General features: G+C 35.6%; 1 protein-coding gene across 6 annotated transcripts in view; it reads right to left on the bottom strand.

The window, feature by feature from the left end:
* Positions 1-21,762, bottom strand: part of ERBB4 (erb-b2 receptor tyrosine kinase 4) — a 1,162,809-nt gene that overhangs the window by 364,020 nt on the left and 777,027 nt on the right. For all 6 annotated transcript variants that reach the window (XM_054549798.1, XM_024243752.3, XM_024243750.3 and 3 more), the window contains exon 5: positions 16,031-16,096. In XM_054549798.1, the coding sequence (XP_054405773.1) occupies positions 16,031-16,096 (66 nt within the window). The remainder of the gene's footprint in view (positions 1-16,030; positions 16,097-21,762) is intronic.

Consider the following 21,762-nt stretch of genomic DNA (forward strand, 5'->3'; position numbering starts at 1 on the left):
ATAAAAATGTTCATTAGTTGTAACTGAGAATAATACAATGTAACCTAAATGTCCACTAATGAGGAATTGGTTAAGTAAATTATAGTACAACCATAACTTGGGAAATAGCTGTAGCATTAAAAAAAAAAAAAAAGCTGGGCGTGGTGGCTCACGCCTATAATCCCAGCACTTCGGGAGGCTGAGGCAGGCGGATCACGAGGTCAGGAGATTGAGACCATCCTGGCTAACATGGTGAAATCCCATCTCTACTGAAAATAGAAAAAACTTAGCCAGGCATGGTGGCGGGCGCCTGTAGTCCCAGCTACTCGGGAGGCTGAGGCATAAGAATGGCATGAACCCGGGAGGCAGAGCCTCTGCAGTGCAGCCACTGCACTCCAGCCTTGGCGACAAAGTGAGGCTCTGTCAAAAAAAAAAAAGAATGAGATTGTTCTCTATGTCCTGAAATGAAAGGATTTTAAAAATATAATGTGCAGTGAAACAAAAGTAAGTGATAGAAGAATAGATATGGCATACCTATTTTTGTAAAACACACAAAACAAAATCCCACAACTTTTACGTGCTTATGCGTATATATAAATATAAATACACACACATATTCCAATTACCATAAAGTAATCACTATAAAAAAATGTAGGTTGAGGGAAGCATATTTACTGATGGGAAGGCATTATTATTTTTAACTTTATGAAATATCACATGAATTAAAAAAAAAAAACTATACTAAAATAACCTGTGCATTTGGCAGAGCAAGTTAATTATCCCAGTGTTACAGATGAAGAAGTTAACATTTAAAAACTAGCTTATCCTAGGTCAAATCATAAGTTATTATCAAAGTGGAGTTTAAAATTAGTTTTCTGACTCCTATATATCTTCATTTATATGTTTCCATCAAGTTAAGAGTCACAAATAGTAGGTGTCTAAATGTAAAAATCAAAAGGACTAAAAGGGGAGAGGAGGATAGTTTCGGAAACTGTTTTAAATGCAACGCCAAATAGCTGAAGTGATCAAACATGTGCCTCCATTACATCTCTGAAAAACAGCTTGAATGGAGCTATTTTAACTACCATGATTGTGAGTGATGATAATGAAAACTAAGATATTACTCAAATACTCTTTAAATCTCAGACCCAGAGAGGGCCAACACTGAAGTCTATACCTCGGAAAAAGAGATCTTTTGAGGAAACCATTTAAAAGAGTTATACCACAAGCACATTTTGAGTATATACAGAAGAATATGTTTTGCTTTTCTCCTCATAGAACACGTTTGGGATTATCTTCTTAAAAAAGATAATCAGGCCAAGCAGAGTGGCTCATGTCTGTAATCCCAGCACTTTGAGAGGCTGAGGCAGGAGGATCTCTTGAGCCCAGGCATTCGAGACTAGCCTAGGCAACATAATGAGACCTTGTCTCTACCAAAAAGAAAAAAGGAAAAACAAAATAGCCAGGCATGGTGGTGTGCACCTGTAGTCCTAGCTGCTTGGGAGACTGAGGCAGGAGGATCACTGGAGCCCAGGAGTTCAAGGCTACAGTGAGCTATGATTGTGCCTCTGTGCTCCAGCCTGGGCAACACAGCGAGACTCTGTCTCAAAAAAAAGAAAAAAAAAAAAAAAAAGGTAATCATGTCCTCCTCCAAGTCCCACCTTTGTAGTGTTTTTCAAACTTTTTTTTTTACAAAAATAACAATTTATAGTACAAATAACATTGTGTTATGGCTCAGTACGCAGATACTTAATGGAATGTTTTGAGGAATAATATTGAGCCTAATTAGTGCAAGAGCATTTTGATACTGCCTTTTCTGGTCAATTTTATTCCAATCTATCTTATTTCAATCAAAATGTATTGTTGGGCAGGGTGTACTGAAGTGATTTTATAATCTACTAACAAGTTGCAACCAGCAATCTGAAAGCATTGCCTTATTGCATGAACAAAGGTCAAATTAAGAAATTAGAGAAACCAATCTCTGTGCTCTTCTTATATATGTACAGCAAATTAGCCTTCTAATGAATTCAGGAATTTAGAGCCACTGGTGATAAAATTTCCTTTTTCTGAAGTTTTAGGATCCTAGAGGATATGGAAAATCACTGCACAATACAGCCTGCCATAATGCCTTATCTTCAGAATTGTGCCGTTGAGACTGACCATTCTCAGAGGTTTGTGCTTTTTATTCCCACCATAATTACTAGAAATTTGGGCTCGTTCAGTCTGAATTTCTCCTACATGGCAATATATTAAATTGTGGGCCAATACAAAACAACTTTTTGGATCCTCTCCAAGCAATATATTTATAGAAAATAATATAATGTATAGATATTAAAGCTTTTATGCATGATTAATATATTGATAAAAAATTATAATCTCTCTGATCAGGACAAAAGTTCAGAAATCCTCAACATTTACCAAAAAAGTCATGTCGCGATAAAGAGGGTATTACTTATTATATTTTTTGTTACTTCCTTTCTTACAATTCTGAAATTACATATGCAGTACGTATATTCAGAGAAATATAAGTAACTACAGATATGCAGAATTAAAAACAATTCATTTGTTCTCTTACTACAGCAATAACAACCAATGTCAACTTTTGAGTCTCTATGAATGCTTGACATCCCTATTACGGTTCCACACTAGTATGAGAGTTAAGAGAACACAAAACACACAATCAAAAGTAATTCAAAATAACTCAGATCTTTATAATTTTCAAATCCAGGAAGGGGACACAATCTCCCTTCCTGCCTCCAGAAAATTATCCCATCAATCCACATTTCTCTACATGCAGAAATCTCATATTCTCCTCCTTCAGAACTTTCTCTAGTCCCACTTCCTCTTGTCTCTCCTACCTTATTTCCAGTGTATATACCGAAATGATTCATGAGGTTGGAATGAGATAATACATGTGAAACTGTTAGTACAAACCCGGCACAATGGATAACTACAGGAAGTTCTCTGGAGATGACTTTACATAATAGCTAATTTTGACTTTACATAATAGCTGTGCCAGATTAGACACATTGCTTAACCTCTCTGTGATTTAGTTTTTCATCTATAAAATAAAAATAACAACTGTACTTACCTCATGAAGCTGTTACAAAGATTTTATGTATTATGGGAAATTATTAATTTGGAATAGTGCTTAATATGCAGTGAACATTATATAAATATTGGCTCTTGGTATTGTTAAGTAAGCGATGAATGGTAGTTATTATCTCGCTTTATAGCTTGGTATTTTTAACTAAATATTATATCATTAGCTGTCTTTTGTAGAAGCATAAATATGCTTCTGCTGTATTATTTTTTAAAGCTCTATATTATACTATTGTATGAATATACCCTAACTGAATCCCCTTTCTAAGCTATTTGCAATGTTTGTATTTTTTACTATTATAAATACTGCTGTAATATATACTATGGAACATTCGTTTTGTGCATATGATAATCTAAGAGTTAAAATAATACATTTCATGGTTCAAGAAAATGCATATTTTAAAAACTTTGACACAAATGACTAATTAGTCTACATGGTGATTTTTACCTATTTATAATCTACCAAGAATAACAGATATTGTTCCAAGCTTCATACTTTCTTTCTTACTAGGAGTTATCTGAATATGTTTTTAATTTATAAAGTTGTATGTCATTGAGTATAAGGAATGTCAAGAATTTTTTGCAGATTTCTTGTATAAATGTTCGATTCTTTTTAATTAAAATTATTTTAAAAATACAAAACTATACTTAACTGTAATGCAGTTAAAATAATCTTTTTCCTTTTTTTTTTTTTTTTTTTTTTTTTTGAGACAGAGTCTCACTCTGTTGCCCAGGCTGGAGTGAAGTGGCATGATCTCAGCTCACTGCAGCCTCCACTTCCCAGGTTCAAGGGATTCTCCTGCCTCAGCCTCCTGAGTAGCTAGGACTATAGATGCCTCTGCCACCACACCCAGCTAATTTTTTGCATTTTTAGTAGAGACGGGGTTTCACCATGTTGGCCAGGCTGGTCTTGAACACCTGAACTCAGGTGATCCAGCTGCCTTGGCCTCCCAGAGTGCTGCGGTTACAGGCATGAGCCACCACACCCGGCCCTCTTTTTTTTTTTTTTGAGATGGAGTTTCCTCTGTCACCCAGACTAGAGTGCAATGGTGTGATCTTGGCTCACTGTAACCTCTGCCTCCTGGGTTCAAGCGATTCTCATGCCTCGGCCTCCCAAATAGCTGAGATTACAGGTGCTCACCACCATGCCCGGCTATTTTTTGCATTTTTAGTAGAGAGGTCAAACTCCTGATCTCAAGTGATCCACCTGCCTTGGCCTCTTAAAGTGCTGGGATTACAGGCATGAGCCATTGTGGCTGGCCAGAAAATGATCTTTTTCTTATATTTTATTTTGTATTTGTTATGTCATGTTTAAAAAGACAGTCATCATTCTGCAATTTTTATCTCTATTTTTTTCCTAATACTTCCAGTTATACCACATGTTTTTAAATTTTTAATCTATAATTCATCAATCTGTACAGGTCTATCTACATATAGACTATCTATAGTCTATCCTATGCTCTTTAGACTTTTAATGTACTACCCATCTTATGCCTTTTGTTTTATTGTAGGGATCTAACATTATCTTATTCCATAAGTGAGCCATTTATTCATACTCTCTTTGTTAAATAATCTATGCTTTTGTCATTTTTAAAAAATGTCACCTTTGTAAAAACTAAATCACTGTAGACATTTGCCTCCAAATGTCTAACTTTGTTAGATTCCATTTAATCAATAGCATTCTGAACCAGTTATATACTGTTTTAATAATTATTACTTTTTAACATTTTAATACTTGATAGGGAAAATCATTCCACAGGGTTATTTTTTTCAAACATCTGGCTATTTATTTATTTATTTATTTTGAGACAGAGTCTCGCTCTGTAACCGGGCTGGAGTGCAGTGGTGCGATCTCGGCTCACCACAACCTCTGCCTACCAGGTTCAACCGATTCTCCTGCCTCAGTGTCCCAAGTAGCTGGGACTACAGGCACAGGCCACCAAGCCCAGCTAATTTTTGTAATTTTGTGTTTCGGCAGAGAAAGGGTTTCACCATTTTGACCAGGATGGTCTCGATCTCTTGACCACATGATCCGCCCGCCTCAGCCTCCCAAAGTGTTGGGATTACAGGCGTGAGCCACTGCGCCCAGCCTCAACTGGCTATTTTGTTAAATGTATTTTTAAGAGATTCTTTAGAAAAAAAAGCATTGGTAATTGATTAAAGATAGTTAAAAATAGAGCTTAATTTTAGAAAAACTGACATTTTCAAAGCATGGGCATTTCTATCTTAGAATGCAGTAGTTCCCTATTCATTTAATTTTGTGGTTACATATTGGTGAAATATTGTAGCTTGGTTCTTTTAAATTATCAGCAACTAGTTGTTAATATCAGAATCTGTCTTTTTTTCTGTTCCCTCATCCTCTCTGTTTTCTAGTCAATGAAATTACATACTTCTTAAATACATATAACATCCTTATTAAAGAGGAAAATAATCATCCTGTGTGACAGTTACTCAAGAAATACTGAAATCAGAACAAAACTTCTAGGTATTTCTGTGGTCATAATGCTCTATCAGCTCCATTATAACAAAATTCATGGGTAAAAATATTTTAGATAGACCAAAAATAACTGTCTTCTGTGAGATAGTAATATATACAAATTATTTTTTAAAATATTTTTGTATGTTTTTATAACTCATCAGAAATTAACAGAGTGACTATTTCTTTGGAAAGTGCCCATGGTAATGGAGAGATGCAGCCATGATAATATTATAAATTGTTGAGTAATATATAAAATTTATATTGGCTTCAGAAATGGAATCTTTACATGTCTGATATTTAGTGAACTTACATTTATTTTAATATAATGGACAAAAATGTGGCTTGGCACAAGAGAAGTTGACCTGTATCCAGTTACCCCTTCTTATCCTCTCTCAGCCCTATACTGTACCCCTTCCTATCCTCTTTCATCCCTATACTGTTTACTTAATTATTTCTTTTCTTTTTCTTTTCTTTTTTTTTTTTTTGAGAGAGTCTCCCTCTGTCACGGCGTGATCTTGGCTCACTGCAAGCTCCGCCTACAAGGTGTACGCCATTCTCCTGCCTCAGCTTCCCGAGTAGCTGGGACTATAGGCGCCCGCCACCACACCCGACTAATTTTTTGTATTTTTAGTGGAGACGGGGTTTCACTGTGTTAGCCAGGATGGTCTCGATCTCCTGACCTGGTGATCCGCCTGCCTCAGCCTCCCAAAGTGATGGGATTACAGGCGTGAGCCACTGAGCCCGGCCTACTTAATTATTTCTTTAACCAAATTGATTAATTTGAAAAATAATATAATACATTTCAATAATTTTAAGGCAGAACTTTAAGGAGAATATCTTTCTTCATGCTTGCTAAATTCTCAAACCATTAGAGTGGTATGTAAGTGCTTGCTTTTCCTAGAATAAAATCTCACACTTCTTTCCATTTCTGTAGCCAAAATAGTATGGCTGTCCTATTCATCAGAAGCATGTCACATGTAGGTAATTTTGAAATTTTCTCTTAGATAGTTAAATATAGTTACTCTAATGACAGTCAGCTCTTCTGCTGTGAAGACACAAATAATTTAGAATAAGTTGTCATCACTACCAAAATAACAAAATTATTTTACTGGTAGAACTTTCAGATATATCTGTTCTTCTCAATGTCCTATTAGTAATCCTTCAAATGTGGAGTATTCACTTTCTGATCTCTCTGCTTAGAACAGCTATCTGCACAACACCCCACAGTTTGCATTCTCACAATCTATATCTGTATCTATATAATCTATAACTATATATGTAGTTATACATACACACACACACACACACACACACACACACACACTAGATGATAGATAGATGATAGAGAGAGAGAGACAGAGAGAGAAAGATAAGGGAACTTGTTGAAACTGAGGTTCTTAAATTGAGTTAGAGGTGGGACCAAATCTCTAGTTACCTAATGTCCCAGTTTAATATTCTTTTTGCTTATTTCCAACATTCCTCACCTTTGTCTTGTATCTAACCCACAGTATGCCCACAGAACAGGAACAATTTTATATATACCTTTATACCCCTGAAGCCTTTGGCTTGTCATTAAGTAATATCTCCTGAATCCCATTAAACTGTAATATACAGAGTATTTTACATATATAAATCTCCTGTAGTTAAAATGAAACAACTTGTTCTTCTAAATCTTTGAGAAAAGTCATTAAATTACAACAAATATTATCAACTTATGTCAAAATGGAGAGCACATCAGGGAAAATTTTTCTCATTTTCTACCGGTAAATTATTGGGGCACTTTTTGAAATGGTCAATGTAATCAAGTAATTAGCCCATTGTAATGTTTATTTCAATTTTACAATATCTCCAGAAACTATAAATCCAAAAAAGGAAAAAGGGGAATAATTGAAATCAATAAGAAGGCTTAAGGATGTGCAAAGTTATTAGTAAAATACAAGGGTTTTAATTAAAGATGTTGGCGTGTACAAAGACTCGCTGTTATCCTGATTGATGGGGCCTGCTGGCTCAGCTCTGTCCCTGTTCCCCATTAGCTCCCACTTGCTTTTCTCTGCTCTAATTGGATATTTACCACATCGGCACCTTCTTTTTAAACAACATTTGTTCCACAAAGAATGTAAATACAATTACACTTTAGACAAATTATATGTGTATGCATGTGTGTGAGTATAATTAGTTTATTATCCAAACAATTTGTCATTTTGGTTTCACAATCTACAGGGAACTGTTGAAAATTTCTTGGAGAAAGATACAATTTAATTTTCAACGGCAACATTTCTTGTTGAAATTTTGAGGAACAAAAATATATAATCATTTTGTTAGATTTTATTATTCTATTTTGAAGGAGTTCCAGATATACTTTTGAATAAGTAAAAGGAGATGTATATATGTATAAAATTTTTCTTAAGAATAAATAAAATTCATAAGCCAGGCTAAGGTTTTGGTTTTTTTTCCCTTTTACTATTAAACTGAAACTTTTAATATATTGCAAATGTTAAAACCAATTTTCTTCATGCCCAAGCATAATAAATTACTGAGGAAAATGCTAAATAAGTTCTAAATTTTCCTAGCATATTCTACAATGTCTGTATGGAAAAAGTAAATAACATAAAATGTTGTTTGGAACAAGGTTTTATTTTGCCAGTGTAGTACTACCCATATTAACAATTATCTACATGAAAAAAATACAGTGCTTATCTTTATTTTACTATTATTCTATTTTTAATTAAAAAAAAAGATTTTGAGATAACCTGGCATGTTCTACTACTTATGATAGTCTAGGAAGACTCACATAAGTAAGTAAGAAGCAAGAAGTAAATCCCATCAAAAGAACTTTTCTTTTGGTTAAAGTAATGCATTAGTCAGTTTAATGACATTTAAATGGAGAGAAGTGTATCTGTTCATTCCGGTGGTTAAAGTATGCATTTCTTCATTAATTTTGTTGTATTTCAACTTCTACAATAAATAACGTTTTTAACCTACTGTCAAACTCACATTTTTCAATCAGCTTATCAGCAAGAAACATCACTTATAAAGCAACTTAGAAAACTAAAGAGTGTATTGAGTGGTTATCAGCCTAGAAAACTTCACAATTATGATGACTTTAACACAAAATGTATGCAAAGGTCAGGAAAATCAAACTGTAATATTTGGATATATGCCTTTTTCCCCCTCCTCACTCAAAATGCAGTGACTGAGATAACACCAGGTCCAGCGAGACAAAAGGAATGTGTAAAATGAAACAACCACCCTTTCTGATAATGGGAGACTGGAGAGAGCTGGCCTGATATTGTGCTTAAAGATAAAAAAGGACATGCGGTAGCTACTTTAAATGAGATAAGTGTGCTTCATATATCTTGCAGGGACAGAGATAACTTTGTTTCTTTAATCATTATTATTTATTTCTTAAACCTTAGTCTCTCTCATACCTAAAACCTATAGAGCTCATACGTTACGACTCAGTTCTTATGAATAGAGAGAGTTGTCATTCTTACCCGTAAGCCTGCTAAATAATACTTCTATAAGCTTCAGACTTCACATGGCAGATAAGTTTGCCTCCCCTGACACGACTACATTAATCCACTGAAATCCATTTACTTAAGCTGTGCTATGGAGCAATGCAGCCACCATTTAACTGAGCTTAAAAGTACTTTCAAGTTTGAGTCACTGCTCCACATGTAATGTAGCTCTCAGTGTCCAATCATAAGTTCTATTTTGACCCTTTGCAACTCTGTGAGAAATATTCTTGTTAGGTTTATAGGGTCATGATACTCTAACATCCAGAAGGATTTAAGGAGAATAAATTAATGATGTTTTAGAAAATCAGACTCATGAGTAACACAGGAAGAGGGGAACACTTGGTTAGATTTTACAAGCACAATCTACTTACATTAATATTTACAAAATTCTTTAAGTTGAATGAGTTTTTTTTAAAGAATTTATCTAGAAAATATTTTATATGTTAGGAAAACATTTAAAAAAACAGCTACTAGTTTCACAGTTTATAGTCTGAACATAATTAAATGCTATGGAGGAACAATGACACAATTAAATTATTTAACGTGCAATCAAGCTAACTGTGGCACCCAAAAAAGTACACAAAATAACTTGCAAAATGTTACTAAATTTTACTGAAAATGTACTAAATTTTTTTAAAAATGTAAAACATTTTACTGAAATTTCTGTCTGGTAGGTTTGCATAGCGAACTGTTGTTCATAGTAAGTTGTCAGTTTGTTCACATTCTTCTTCCATTTAGCTAAATCTATTAAAAGCAAAAACAAAAACCTTTTCTTCATTTCTGCTGTTTAAAACCTCTGGCCTCCCACAGACCTTCCCTGAAGCTCACTGTTGTTGTGACCGGCTTCTTTGTTTCTCTGTATCTCTATTCAGAGATGTTTTCAATCTGATCACCACTCTTTGCTTCATTTCACCCTAACAAGTCATTCATTTTCATGAACTTGTTCTCCCAGAGCCTGGGCCATTTGTCTTTAGCGTGGCTTCTCACCATTTAGTGACAAAGAGGATAACTCCCAGCACATTTGCTAGGAGACACCTGTGGGAAGATGTCAGCACTGATAAGGTGTAGTCAATGAAATGTATGCTTCACTTCAGTTTCCTTAGCTGAGGTGTGGAGCTTTTTAATACTTTTTTCTCTTTTCCCCAATGTATGGAAAGTCTCAAAGAATAATTATCCATAAAAAATAAGGAAATATTTGGTAAATCATGAAGTTGAATACTTCCAGAAAAGCCTTCACTAAAGTGAATTTATTTTAGTCATAGGGAAATAGGTCATTTGTAAATAACATATGATTATGTCTTTCGGACTCTAAAATGTACTTTTATATAGTCAATCCACAAAAGCAGAATATTGTCAAAAACTTACATAGCATGTTTTCTGATTTTTTAAAAGTTAGGTCAGGGTCAGATATAAGTGTATCTTTAGTGGACCTAAGAGTAAATACTATGTTTTAAATAACAGAAGAGTCACTGGAAATCTAGAGAAAGCCTAAAATAATTGACTTTAAAAAAATGAATCATATGTGTTACCACTATATGGGGTCTCTGGAGGTCTCATATTGTTATGGAATATCTCGTGAGATCTAATTCTCAAAAAATACAACCTAAATTCTAAAATTGTGATCTTACAATCAGTATATTTTTGAGTAGTTCTAAAATACTTTTTGCCTCAGGATGCTGGGCTCTTTAAATATGGATAAGTAATTTCGCTTTCAAGTAGCTCAGACTAAGAGAGAGAGAGGAGGACAGGAATGAATGTCAAGGACAGGCAGCCCCCAACCCCACTCCAGGGCTTTTGCTCTTCCATGTCCCAGCCACCAGGTGTCAGTAGACTTCACAAGGTGGAACTGGCCTACAGGAGTTTGCCTTCCATATTCATTCATTCATTCAGATTTAAATTGGAGTAAGTTTTCTAACAGTATCCTTTCTAGTTTATTATGATATCGGCTATTATTGATTGGGTTTTGGATATGCTAAAAATTATTTAACCGCTTCAACTGCATTGTCGTATTGAATTTCATTGTGCCCCTGACCCTCCACCACCCCCCCCCAAAAAAAAAAAAAAAAAAAAACCCTCAGGTAAGTATAATTATCTCCATTTTATAGATGTGGTAATAATATTTTGAAAGATGAAGTCATTTTCCCATGATAGAAAGTGGAAACAACTGAGATTTGTATCTTTTGGCTAATTTCAAATCCAGCTTCCTCGACTACTAAACTGTGTTACAAAATACTGTATCCAGGAAACAGTTGTCTTTAGATTAAGAACACTTAGGTTAAAATCCAGGTATTAGCTGTGTAAATTTAACCCTTTAATCATTTCCTCTGCTCATATTTTCTCCATTGTAAAATGGGGTTAATGTAACTGCCCTCTTTAACTCACAGGAATATTGTGAAAATGAATTTTTTAAATGGAAATATTTAATAAAGTTCTATGTTAACTTGTATACTATTCTAACATTTGGCCAGTGTGGTGTCTCACACCTGTAATCCCAGCACTTTGGAAGGCCAAGAAGACAGGATTGCTTGAAGCCAGGAGTTTGAGAACAGTCTGGGCAACAAAGAGACACCCCATCACTATCAACAGAGTGAAACGCTGTCTCTAAAGCAAAATAATATGAAATAAAATAAAATTTGTACTTGCTTATTAGGTCCATGTATTTGTTGAGTTTAAATTTGGTAGGCTTTGTGGAGTAAGCACAGTGGCTGTTAAGCCAATTTTAGATTATAGTAAGGATAGCTTCTATGCTGAAAAATTAGCTGAATTTAGTAATTTCACGTCTGATGATTTGATACATGACTTATAACTTGATGATTTTGTTAGTCAAGACTTCCTCCCACCTGTGTTTGGTAGCAAGTGAGAAAACTCCATTCAGGCTGGGTGCACTGGCTCACACCTGTAATCTTAGCACTTTGGGAGGCCGAGGCGAGTGGATCACCTGAGGTCAGGAGTTCGAGACCAGCCTGGCCAACATGGCGAAACCCCGACTCTACTAAAAGTACAAAAAATTAGCCAGGCATGGCGGCACACGCCTGTAATCCCAGCTACTTGTGAGGCTGAGGCAGGAGAATTGCTTGAACCCGGGAGGCAGAGGTTGCACTGAGCCGAGATCACACCACTGCACTCCAGCCTGGGCGACAGAGCGAGACTCTGTCTCAAAAAAAAAAAAGAAAAAAAAAAACCCTCCATTCAAATATACTAGAAGAACATCGTGTTTCTTATGGAACCTAAGGACAGAAGTGTAGCTGGACCTCATGAAACCCAGAGAACTAGGGGGTAAACATTGTCAAAAATTGTTACTCTTCCTTTCCTCAACTCTCTGTATGGCTGCTTTATTCCTTAGTGTCTTTGGGGACTGGTTCTTTCTGCTTCTCATTAACATACATAGTTCCAAAATGGAAACCTCAATTAGCTTTAACATCTCTTCAGGTTCAAGTTTCTAAGGTATTGTAACCAGCACTTCTGGATCCCAAATCTAAATTCTCTGGAGAAAGAATTTGACTGGCCCAGCCTAGTCAATTATCCACCCATATGACAAGACTTCTCAACCCTCAGTACTATTAACATTTTTATTTGTACTGACTAATGCTTTGTTTGGGTAGGAGTAGGACAGGCTTTCCTGTGCATTGTAGGGCATCATCTCTGGTCTCTACCTTACCAGTGCCAGAAGATGATCCCTCCCACCCCTGCTCCATGATGTGACAACCCAAATTATCAAATGTCCTCTGTGGGGCAGAAATCACTTCTGGTTGATAAACACTGCCCTGTGAAGTAAAGGGTAAAGTGTCCCGTAAAACAAACATGCCTACTGGGGCTGACCACCTAGAAGGGGGTATTTTTTGGAGAAGGCCACATGTCTGCTTGGCAATTATCCTGAAAGTGGTCTATTACAAAAATAAGAGATATTGGTGGAAATTATAACTTTTGTAAAATTTAGCCAACATAAGCAGATCTACTAAAATAAAAGGTTCAGAATTTTTAGCACTGTATAAATTGAAGGAAAATTTCAATCAAAGTTAGGGAAAACCCATATACATTGTTTTCACATTCTACCCTAGTACAGTGATTGAATTTCACATTTTTTACTCATATATCTCAATCTGAGAATAAGTATTCACCATCTATGTATATATAATATATAATATGTATACACAGAGTCTTTCTTGGTATCTGCAGGAAATTGGTTCCAGGACCCCCATAAATACCAAACTCCACAGATGTTCACTTTCCTTATATGAAATGGCATATAATATTTGAGTATAAACCACACACATCATCCTGTATACTTTAAATCATCTCTATATTACTCATAATGCATAATACAATGTAAATGCTATGTAAATAGATGTTATAATGTATTGTTTTTTATTTGTATTATTTTTAATTGTTTATTATTTTAATTGTTTTTTTCCAAGTATTTTTGATCTGCAGTTGGTTGAATTTGCCATGTGGAAACCAGTGATATGGACGAACGACTATAAAAGCTATACATATAATCTATACACTGCATTTTGTAATCTGTAAAAATACACATAAAATAAGACACAGATGAAATTAATAAAGTAATTATTATTTTCATTGTAATAGTATTATTAATTTTAATTATTAATAATATTATTGAATATACTGTATGAGACTTCTGATGTAGAAAAGATGGCAGAGACCTTTTACTTCCCACCTGTTTAATTCAACTATAAACCCTGAAAGTAACGCAAGAGGCAACCAAAGGAGAAATCTGAAAGGTGGTGGGAGGAAGTAGTTTTGTTTTGGGATCTAGCACTGGAGGAACAACACAACAGCAGGGTGCCTTAAGTGCCCCTACTCAACAGAAGAGGGATCCACCACAGTGTTTCCCAAATCTAAGCTCCTTCCTCCCTCAGATCTATGGTGAGTCCCTCAACAGTACTAGCTGAACCCTATGGGCCTGAGACAGGGTGTGGCCGGGCCCACCAGAGTGGCTCAACCACAACAAGGAGCTTTTGCAGAAGCCTCTTTGACCCCTCTGTAAAATAAATAAGTGAATAATAAAAAATAAGTAGGTGAGTGAGTAAAAACTCATTTTTAATTTTGATACCTCGGTAGTTTTTTTCTGCCATGAAATGACCAGTGGATATCTAGCACTTTCACAGTCTCTTTGGTTACTTGTCACTTCATCACAAACTGTTGCAGATTTTTCCTTATTTTAGAGAACTTGACTTCCTGCAAATGGTCACATGAGTGTCAGACCAGCACTGGGATGCAACTTAGCCTCCACTTCTTTGCTATTAAAAGAATATCTCCAAATGTTGTGAATGAATTTCACACAAAAATCTCATCTTATTTAAAAGCCTGTTTAAGATTCTTGTCAATACTTTACTGCCATAAAACACTGTTTCTATTAAATAAGTTAATTTAAATCTACACTGACTATTTTTCATCTAACCCTTTGACAAAGATCCAAAAATTCCCTAATGAACTACTTTGTCCAAAGAATAGGGAGGGAAAGAGGCATTTATGTACCTCGCTCTCGGTAGAACTAATTGTTCCAACCTCTATAGAAAATAAGATCTCCATTTTGCTGTTCTCCACCAATTTCCAAATCCACATGTCTATGACCCTACAAATTCACCTCTAGAAATTAATACTACAAATAATTCATACACATGCATGGGTTGAAGAAATCAAGTTGTAGTACAACACGCAAAACATGCTAATATTTGAATGAAAAATGGGGTGAGTGCTTATATACATACTTCCTTGGGTGTGCATAAATTATTTTTGGAAAAATACACCAAAATAGCCAATAGTATTTGCTGCCTATGGATAGCTGAGGGAAAAAGGTGGGACCCACATGGGAAGATACTATTTTACCTTATAATCTTTTCTATTTCATGACTTTTGGATATGAGAATGCCCATGAATTAAAATTAATAAATTTAAGAGATCATTTATCATTGAAAATATTTTTCCTATATTTTTATTCTTTGGTGGTTCACAATAAAATAATCCTTTTATATTTCTTTATTAAAACAGAATCTAGCAAACAGAACTAGACAAATGTGAACTGAGACAAATTAGAAATCTGTAAACTTTCATCAGAGTGTAATATTTGTATGTTTAAATCTTTAATATTTTCTGTATCATCTATGCTAACAAAGAAATATATGTCAACTTGTCACTATATATTTTTTCCATGTTGTATTTCAGTCATTTTTATTGCAGCAAGAAGAATGAGTGTTTACTACTTGTATAGGACATTTTATTTTTCATTTTTAAAGAAATCATTTATTCTTAAGTTTCATGAAAGTTCAGTGCTGGTTTGAGTACTAAACAACATTAAGAATGCTGAAAAAAACTAGCTATTTGTCTTTATATTTAGTATGCTTTGTTACTATATGTCTTAGCAATGATGATAGCTTCGTATTTTCTTTAGCTAATGACTAATCCAAGAAACAGTATAAACTAAGGGCAATAGTCATTGTCAAAAATAGTGACTATTTCCATAATTCATAAAGTTTGTATCCCTGTGCCTGGAACAGTGCCTGGAAAAATACAGTGGGTACATAGTACCCTCTTTTTTCTTTCCTCTCCTTTTGTAATGAATGAATAGTGAAATAACTAGTTAATGAAAGGACTGAGAGACCCAGTTAACCTGAAATTGAGTTACTATTTTGTACACATTGGATTTCCCACTTCTAGTGATATAAAAACTCTAAAGTTATAGCTAATATCACCACAGCTGTGCTGTTGAGATCATTAACCTAGAAACCACGAAGAAACCTAAGAATCAATTATATATTAATTTTCATTTCAAAGCAATGAAAATTGGGTAGTTTTCTTGGCCCAAAGCAAATCAACCACAAGGAGGCAACAGCTCATTTCATGTTTTAGATGACCAGAGGCATGAAATGGACCAATCATTAAAGTTCCTTGACCACATCAAACCTGTGTGCTCTCAGTGATGAACACTTACAAGTCTGGCAATGATTTTCTGTGGGTCCCCAGCAACGGCCAGTACAGGACTTATGGCAACGTCCACCTGCAGAACAGGAAAAGGGAAAAAGGACATGCACGTTATAATCTTTCACTCCTTGACTAGGAGTAACTCCTCAAAGGAAATACTCCTGCTCCTTTAGGAGGATTTTTATGTCATACCAGAGCTGAAACATAGCCCACAAAATGCCCACTTAAGTAGGAAAACCTGAATGTCAAATATATGTGAAACTAAAGTACAACCTCCTGGTATTCAAATCCTCTTATCATTTTATAGGAAAATAAAATAAATGAATTTGTGAATTTTCTCAGAAAATCAAAAGCAAATAATTATATTTATTAAGTTTCACTTTCACTGTTGAGCATTATTATTCTATTGATCTATTCTACTTGATATAATTTCCAGAGGTCACACTTTACTGAGAGCAACATATATTAAAAAGTAAAGCAATAGTTAAAAATAAGTTGAAATCTATGAGAACAAGAATATATTTTTACAAACACATGAAAAATCATCAGAATAAATGGTAAAATCATGCATTTAAGCTATATTTTTGAAAGCTTAATTTCAATTATTTTAATATATACTTCTAAAATGTTTATTAACATTATTTGCATTTTCAAATACAAGCCTTAATCTCCTATAGTGGCATCTTCTTCTACCATAGGTATTTGCCTCAACAAACATAGTTGTCCCACAGAGAAATTCCCATCGGGACTGAAAATAAAGAATATTAGCTGGAAGAAGTCATATAAAAACGACTTCCTTTGAATCTTATTTCTGAATTTCATAGATTCACTCTAAATTTCTGTGGGCACATGACACATATTTAGAATAAAATATAGCTGTTAAAAATCTATTAAAGCTCAAAACTTTTCCATAAACAGAAATGTTTTCTATGACATTTCCTTAAATGTTTCTTATTAAACATTGTCAATTGTCTAATATTAATTGTTAATAGGATTCTCCCATTTAAAGTGTTTAACAAAGTTAACTATATTATAAATATCATCAAATAACATCTGAACAGATGCTCCCATCTTTCCTTGATTCAAGTTTTTAATTCCTCAACCAGAAAGTTCTTACAACCTGGAGTGTTTTCCCACCGCCAGTGAAACTGCCTAAGTGAGCCTATTCTGTTAAATGAGTACACGGTTAAGATACAGATTCAACAGACACTTTCTCTGGCTGGATCTTAGACCATTCAGATTGTCTACCTTTGAGAAGGTAAACTGTACTATTTCCAAGTGAATAAAATACTTAGGTTCAATTCCAGTCATCTTAAAAGTATGGGGATCTTTGCTACAACAGAGTTTATTTAAAGCAATTCTATTTGTAAAGTATTGCCGCTGACATCACCAGTGTATAATATCCTGTCACTCTGCCATCTGTTTATTTAGAGCCAAACACATTATAACAACATAATGCAAGCTCATTGTAGCTGACAGGAAAAGGACTCCATCTGGCCTGAACAATATAACTTTAATCAGTGATAATGATAATTATTATTAAAAACTTACAGGAGTTCTTTTGTACAAAGCTAATAAATCTAAATTGATTTATACTAGCGGAAATTAGAAAGGACTGTGAGACAAAATAGGAAGCAGTGAAAACTTTTTGGAGTACAAACTTTTTTATGAGAAGTAGCTAATGTTAACATGTTTTCTTAGATTTGGTATAATCCTCTAAATTGATCCATTAAGTGGTCTGTTAATTGAAGATAGTTGAAGCATAAGATAATCTACCATTTAATCTATGATTTATTTAATTATGTTTGGGGCTTGTAAAATATTTGGCCTTATTCTTTGTGGCCAGAATACTACCTAACTGGAAAAAAAAAAAAGAAAGAAAAGAAAAGATAAAAGCAAATAGAAGAGAAGAAAAGAAAAAGTAAAGAAAGGAGGAAGGAAGGAAGGAACAAGGAAAGGAAGGAGCTAAGTAACAAAATTCATATTAGACATTTTTATATTCTCAATGTTTTTCTCTTACTCGATTAATTTTTTAACTTCTTATTCTTGAAATTCCAATCTGCCACCCAGACATCTGCTCCCAGAATCAATATAAAAAGGCATGTTGCTAGAAATACTGTTGACGGTTCTTGACAAGGTATCAGGGCAAGGCCCACCTATTTGAAAACGTGATATAGTACCCACACACAAGAAAAACAAGTTTAAATAATTTAACCTTGACTGTCTACTCGATATTATGAGATTTTGTTGGTAGTTTCCATTTCCACTTGACCTACACATTTCAAAATTCTATTATGACAAATGCACTAGAGGATCTAGAATTGACTGTACTCCCATAAATGGCTGTTCAGCCAAGTCTACCCTTATTTAACTTTCTCTCTAGAGCCTTGACACTTTTGGAATCTGTCCTAGTACTCAGTTCACCTTTAGTTTTACTCTTCAAAATGGTGCAAGACATGGCACTTGTGTTATAACTGGATGTTGCCAATTAGCAATTAAGTAAATGCTACAATATCTGACCAAAATATCTGATTAGAGATATTTATGAATCAATGCACTTACTACATTTTTATGCCTGTAACCTTAGTTTGATTCTTGCAGATAATTGGGAAGTACAGAAAGAGTTCCCATAGTAATTATCTGCCTAGCATAGAAAAAAAACAACAAAATTTCCTATAAGCATTCCCTCCTACATCCTTCCAACCACGTATCCCTGATTATTTCATAAGTACCTTCTTCATTTTGTGTATTAAGCATGATGTTAAGCAATGGACATAAAATATTAAACTGAAACAGAGAAGTTTATCACCTTCTTAGAGTTTAGAACTAACTCAGGAAAAGAGTTTTGACCACTCTGTAGCCAATGTTCACCCTCTATGAGTTTAAGGGAAAAAGTTAGTAAATCTAAATTTTTAACAGCCTCCTAGCCCAGGAAAGAAGAGTTGGATGAAAGCAGGTGGAGCTAGATAATTCCCAATCTAATTCCCAGGGGCTTGGAAGTCAGCTACATTCCTTAAACAATGACTCGTCCATGTGGCATCTAAAAGGAGATCACCCTAGACCATTTCAGTGAAGAGTGTAAGTACAAGCTTCGATATGTCCCTTGTTTATATATATATATAATATATATATATATTTTTTAATGATAACCTACTGTCTTACTGAGACTTTCTTCCTGCCCCCTCTGTTCTCAGGCATGCACTAACCTCAAAAGTCATGATTTCTCTTTTTTTTTTTTTTTTTTTTTTGAGACGGAGTCTCTCTCTGTCGCCCAGGCTGGGGTGTAGTGGTGCGATCTCGGCTCACTGCAAGCTCCACCTCCCAGGTTCACACCATTCTCCTGCCTCCTCCTCCCTAGTAGCTGGGACTACAGGCACCCGCCACCATGCCCAGCTAACTTTTTTTTGTATTTTTAGTAGAGAAGGGGTTTTACTGTGTTAGCCAGGATGGTCTCGATCTCCTGACCTCGTGATCCGCCCACCTCGGCCTCCCAAAGTGCCGGGATTACAGGCGTGAGCCACCGCGCCCGGCCAAAAGTCCTGATTTCATGTGAAAAAGCGATCTTATATGTCTGTCATATTTAGTGTGAATTAGTTTTATAAATTACTTCTCCCCAGAGTGTGTTTTGTAAATGAGGGCCACAAAGAGAGGAATTAGTCAGATACTAGAATATGTAAATGAGAGCAGTGTTTAGGGGTTTTGCCAATGCTGTCCAAATCTTCCCACTTCCAGGTCTCAACCTGGTACGTGATTCTTCCCATTGATTATTGCAATAATCCCTTTTTTTTTTTTTTTTTTTTTTGAGATAGAGTCTCGCTCTGTTGCACAGGCTGGAGTGCAGTGGCGCAATCTTGGCTCACTGCAACCTCTGCCTCCCGGGTTCAAGCAATTCTCTGCCTCAGCCTCCCGAGTAGCTGGGATTACAGGTCCCTGCCATACGCCCAGCTAGTTTTTGTATTTTTTGTATTTTTTGTAGGGACGGGGTTTCACCATCTTGGCCAGGCTGGTCTTGAACTCCTGACCTCATGATCCACCCATCCAGGCCTACCAAAGTGTTGGGATTACAGGCATAAGCCACTGTGCCCGAGCTTTTTTTTTTTTTTTTTTTGAGACAGAGTTTTGCTCTTGTTCCCCAGGCTGGAGTGCAATGGCACAATTTCGGCTCACTGCAACCTCCACCTCCCGGGTTCAATCGATTCTCCTGCCTTAGCCTCCCAAGTAGCTGGGATTATAGGAATACACCACCACACTGGGCTAATTTTTGTGTTTTTTAGTAGAGATGGGGTTTCACCCTGTTGGCCAGGCTGGTCTCGAACTCCTGTCCTCAGGTGATCTGCCTGCCTTGGCCTCCCAAAATGCTGGGATTACAGGTGTGAGCCACTGCGCCTGGTCTGCTATAATTCTTTTGAAGTTTTGTGAGAAAATAGTCCACTTCTTTACTAAAAACGAAGAATCTGACATTTCCATATAGCTCGGTGATAGGAGAATTAGTCAAATTAGTATGTGCTGTTATTTTGGCTCAAAGAGATGAAATAAGAAATAAACCAACATTTTAAACAACCATTTCAGTTACTTTATTAACTATTTTTAAATATCTTAGAGTAAGTGCTAAGCCTAGTGCAGCAGCACATGTCTGTAATCCCAGCACTTTGGGAGGCCAAGGTGGGCTGATCGCTTGAGCACAAGAGTTCCAGACCAGCTTGGGCAACACGGCAAAACCCCACCTCTACAAAAAATGTAAAAATCAGTCAGGCTTGTTGGTGTACACCTGCCATCCCAGCTACTCTGGAGGTTGAGGTGGGAGGATCGCTGGAACGTGGGAGGATCGCTGGAACCTGGGAGGCGGAGGTTGCAGTGAGCCATGATTACTCCACTGCACTCCAGCCTAGGTGACGGATCAGACCCTGTCTCAAAAAATAAAATAAAATAAATGAATAAATAAAATAAAAATAAGTTCTGGTTATTCCCCATCACCATTATTTTAATTCACAAGCAATCCCTCTGCTTTCACAATGCATTATTCATCATGGAAGCTGGCAAACGTGACTAAGTTCATCTTTTATGCTTGTCCAGCGGATGTTACTAAAAATGTAGCCTTTGCATTCCTTTTTAGGAACTAGAGTCCATGAACTGCATTTATATTTTTAAGAGTCACAAATTCATCTAGAAGTTGTGCTTGTGTGTGTGACCACCCGAATGTGGGATTCAATGTCTACCTCTGTAATGCTTTCTGCAAGTAATATGCCAGGACAGTTGAAGAGTTACAAAATATGAAGTCATTGGCAACCATAAAAGATCATATCCTCAAACTGCCTCTAGCTAAAGGCAATGCAGTTATATCCCTGGATTTTTCTTTTACTCCTTTTAAAAACTGGCAGGTTTGACCTCTTAAAACTACTTTTACTAGAGAAAGAAGTGAGAGAATAATACCTTTTTTATGACCATATAATTCAAAATAGGAAAGTAGAACATTGATTGAAAGTCTATGCTAAACCAGTCCCTACTCTTGGTGTGTGTGTGTGGGTTCAGGGAGGGGGGATAAAAAAGACGAATGTCACTATCCTGTCCTCAAGGAGGTTTTAGGGTCCAGGAAAAAGAATAGGCAGAGGAATAGGCAAGTAACTATTATGACCATAATATTTGCTAAAATATAGGTATGTATAAAGTGGAGAGAAAGGATTGCAGAAGGCTCTGCAGTTTAGTTTTGCTTGAACAATCTAGGTTGTCCACCAGTAAAGGGGA

Source organism: Pongo abelii, chromosome 11 (genome assembly GCF_028885655.2).
Source record: "Pongo abelii isolate AG06213 chromosome 11, NHGRI_mPonAbe1-v2.0_pri, whole genome shotgun sequence".
NCBI lineage: Eukaryota > Metazoa > Chordata > Mammalia > Primates > Hominidae > Pongo > Pongo abelii.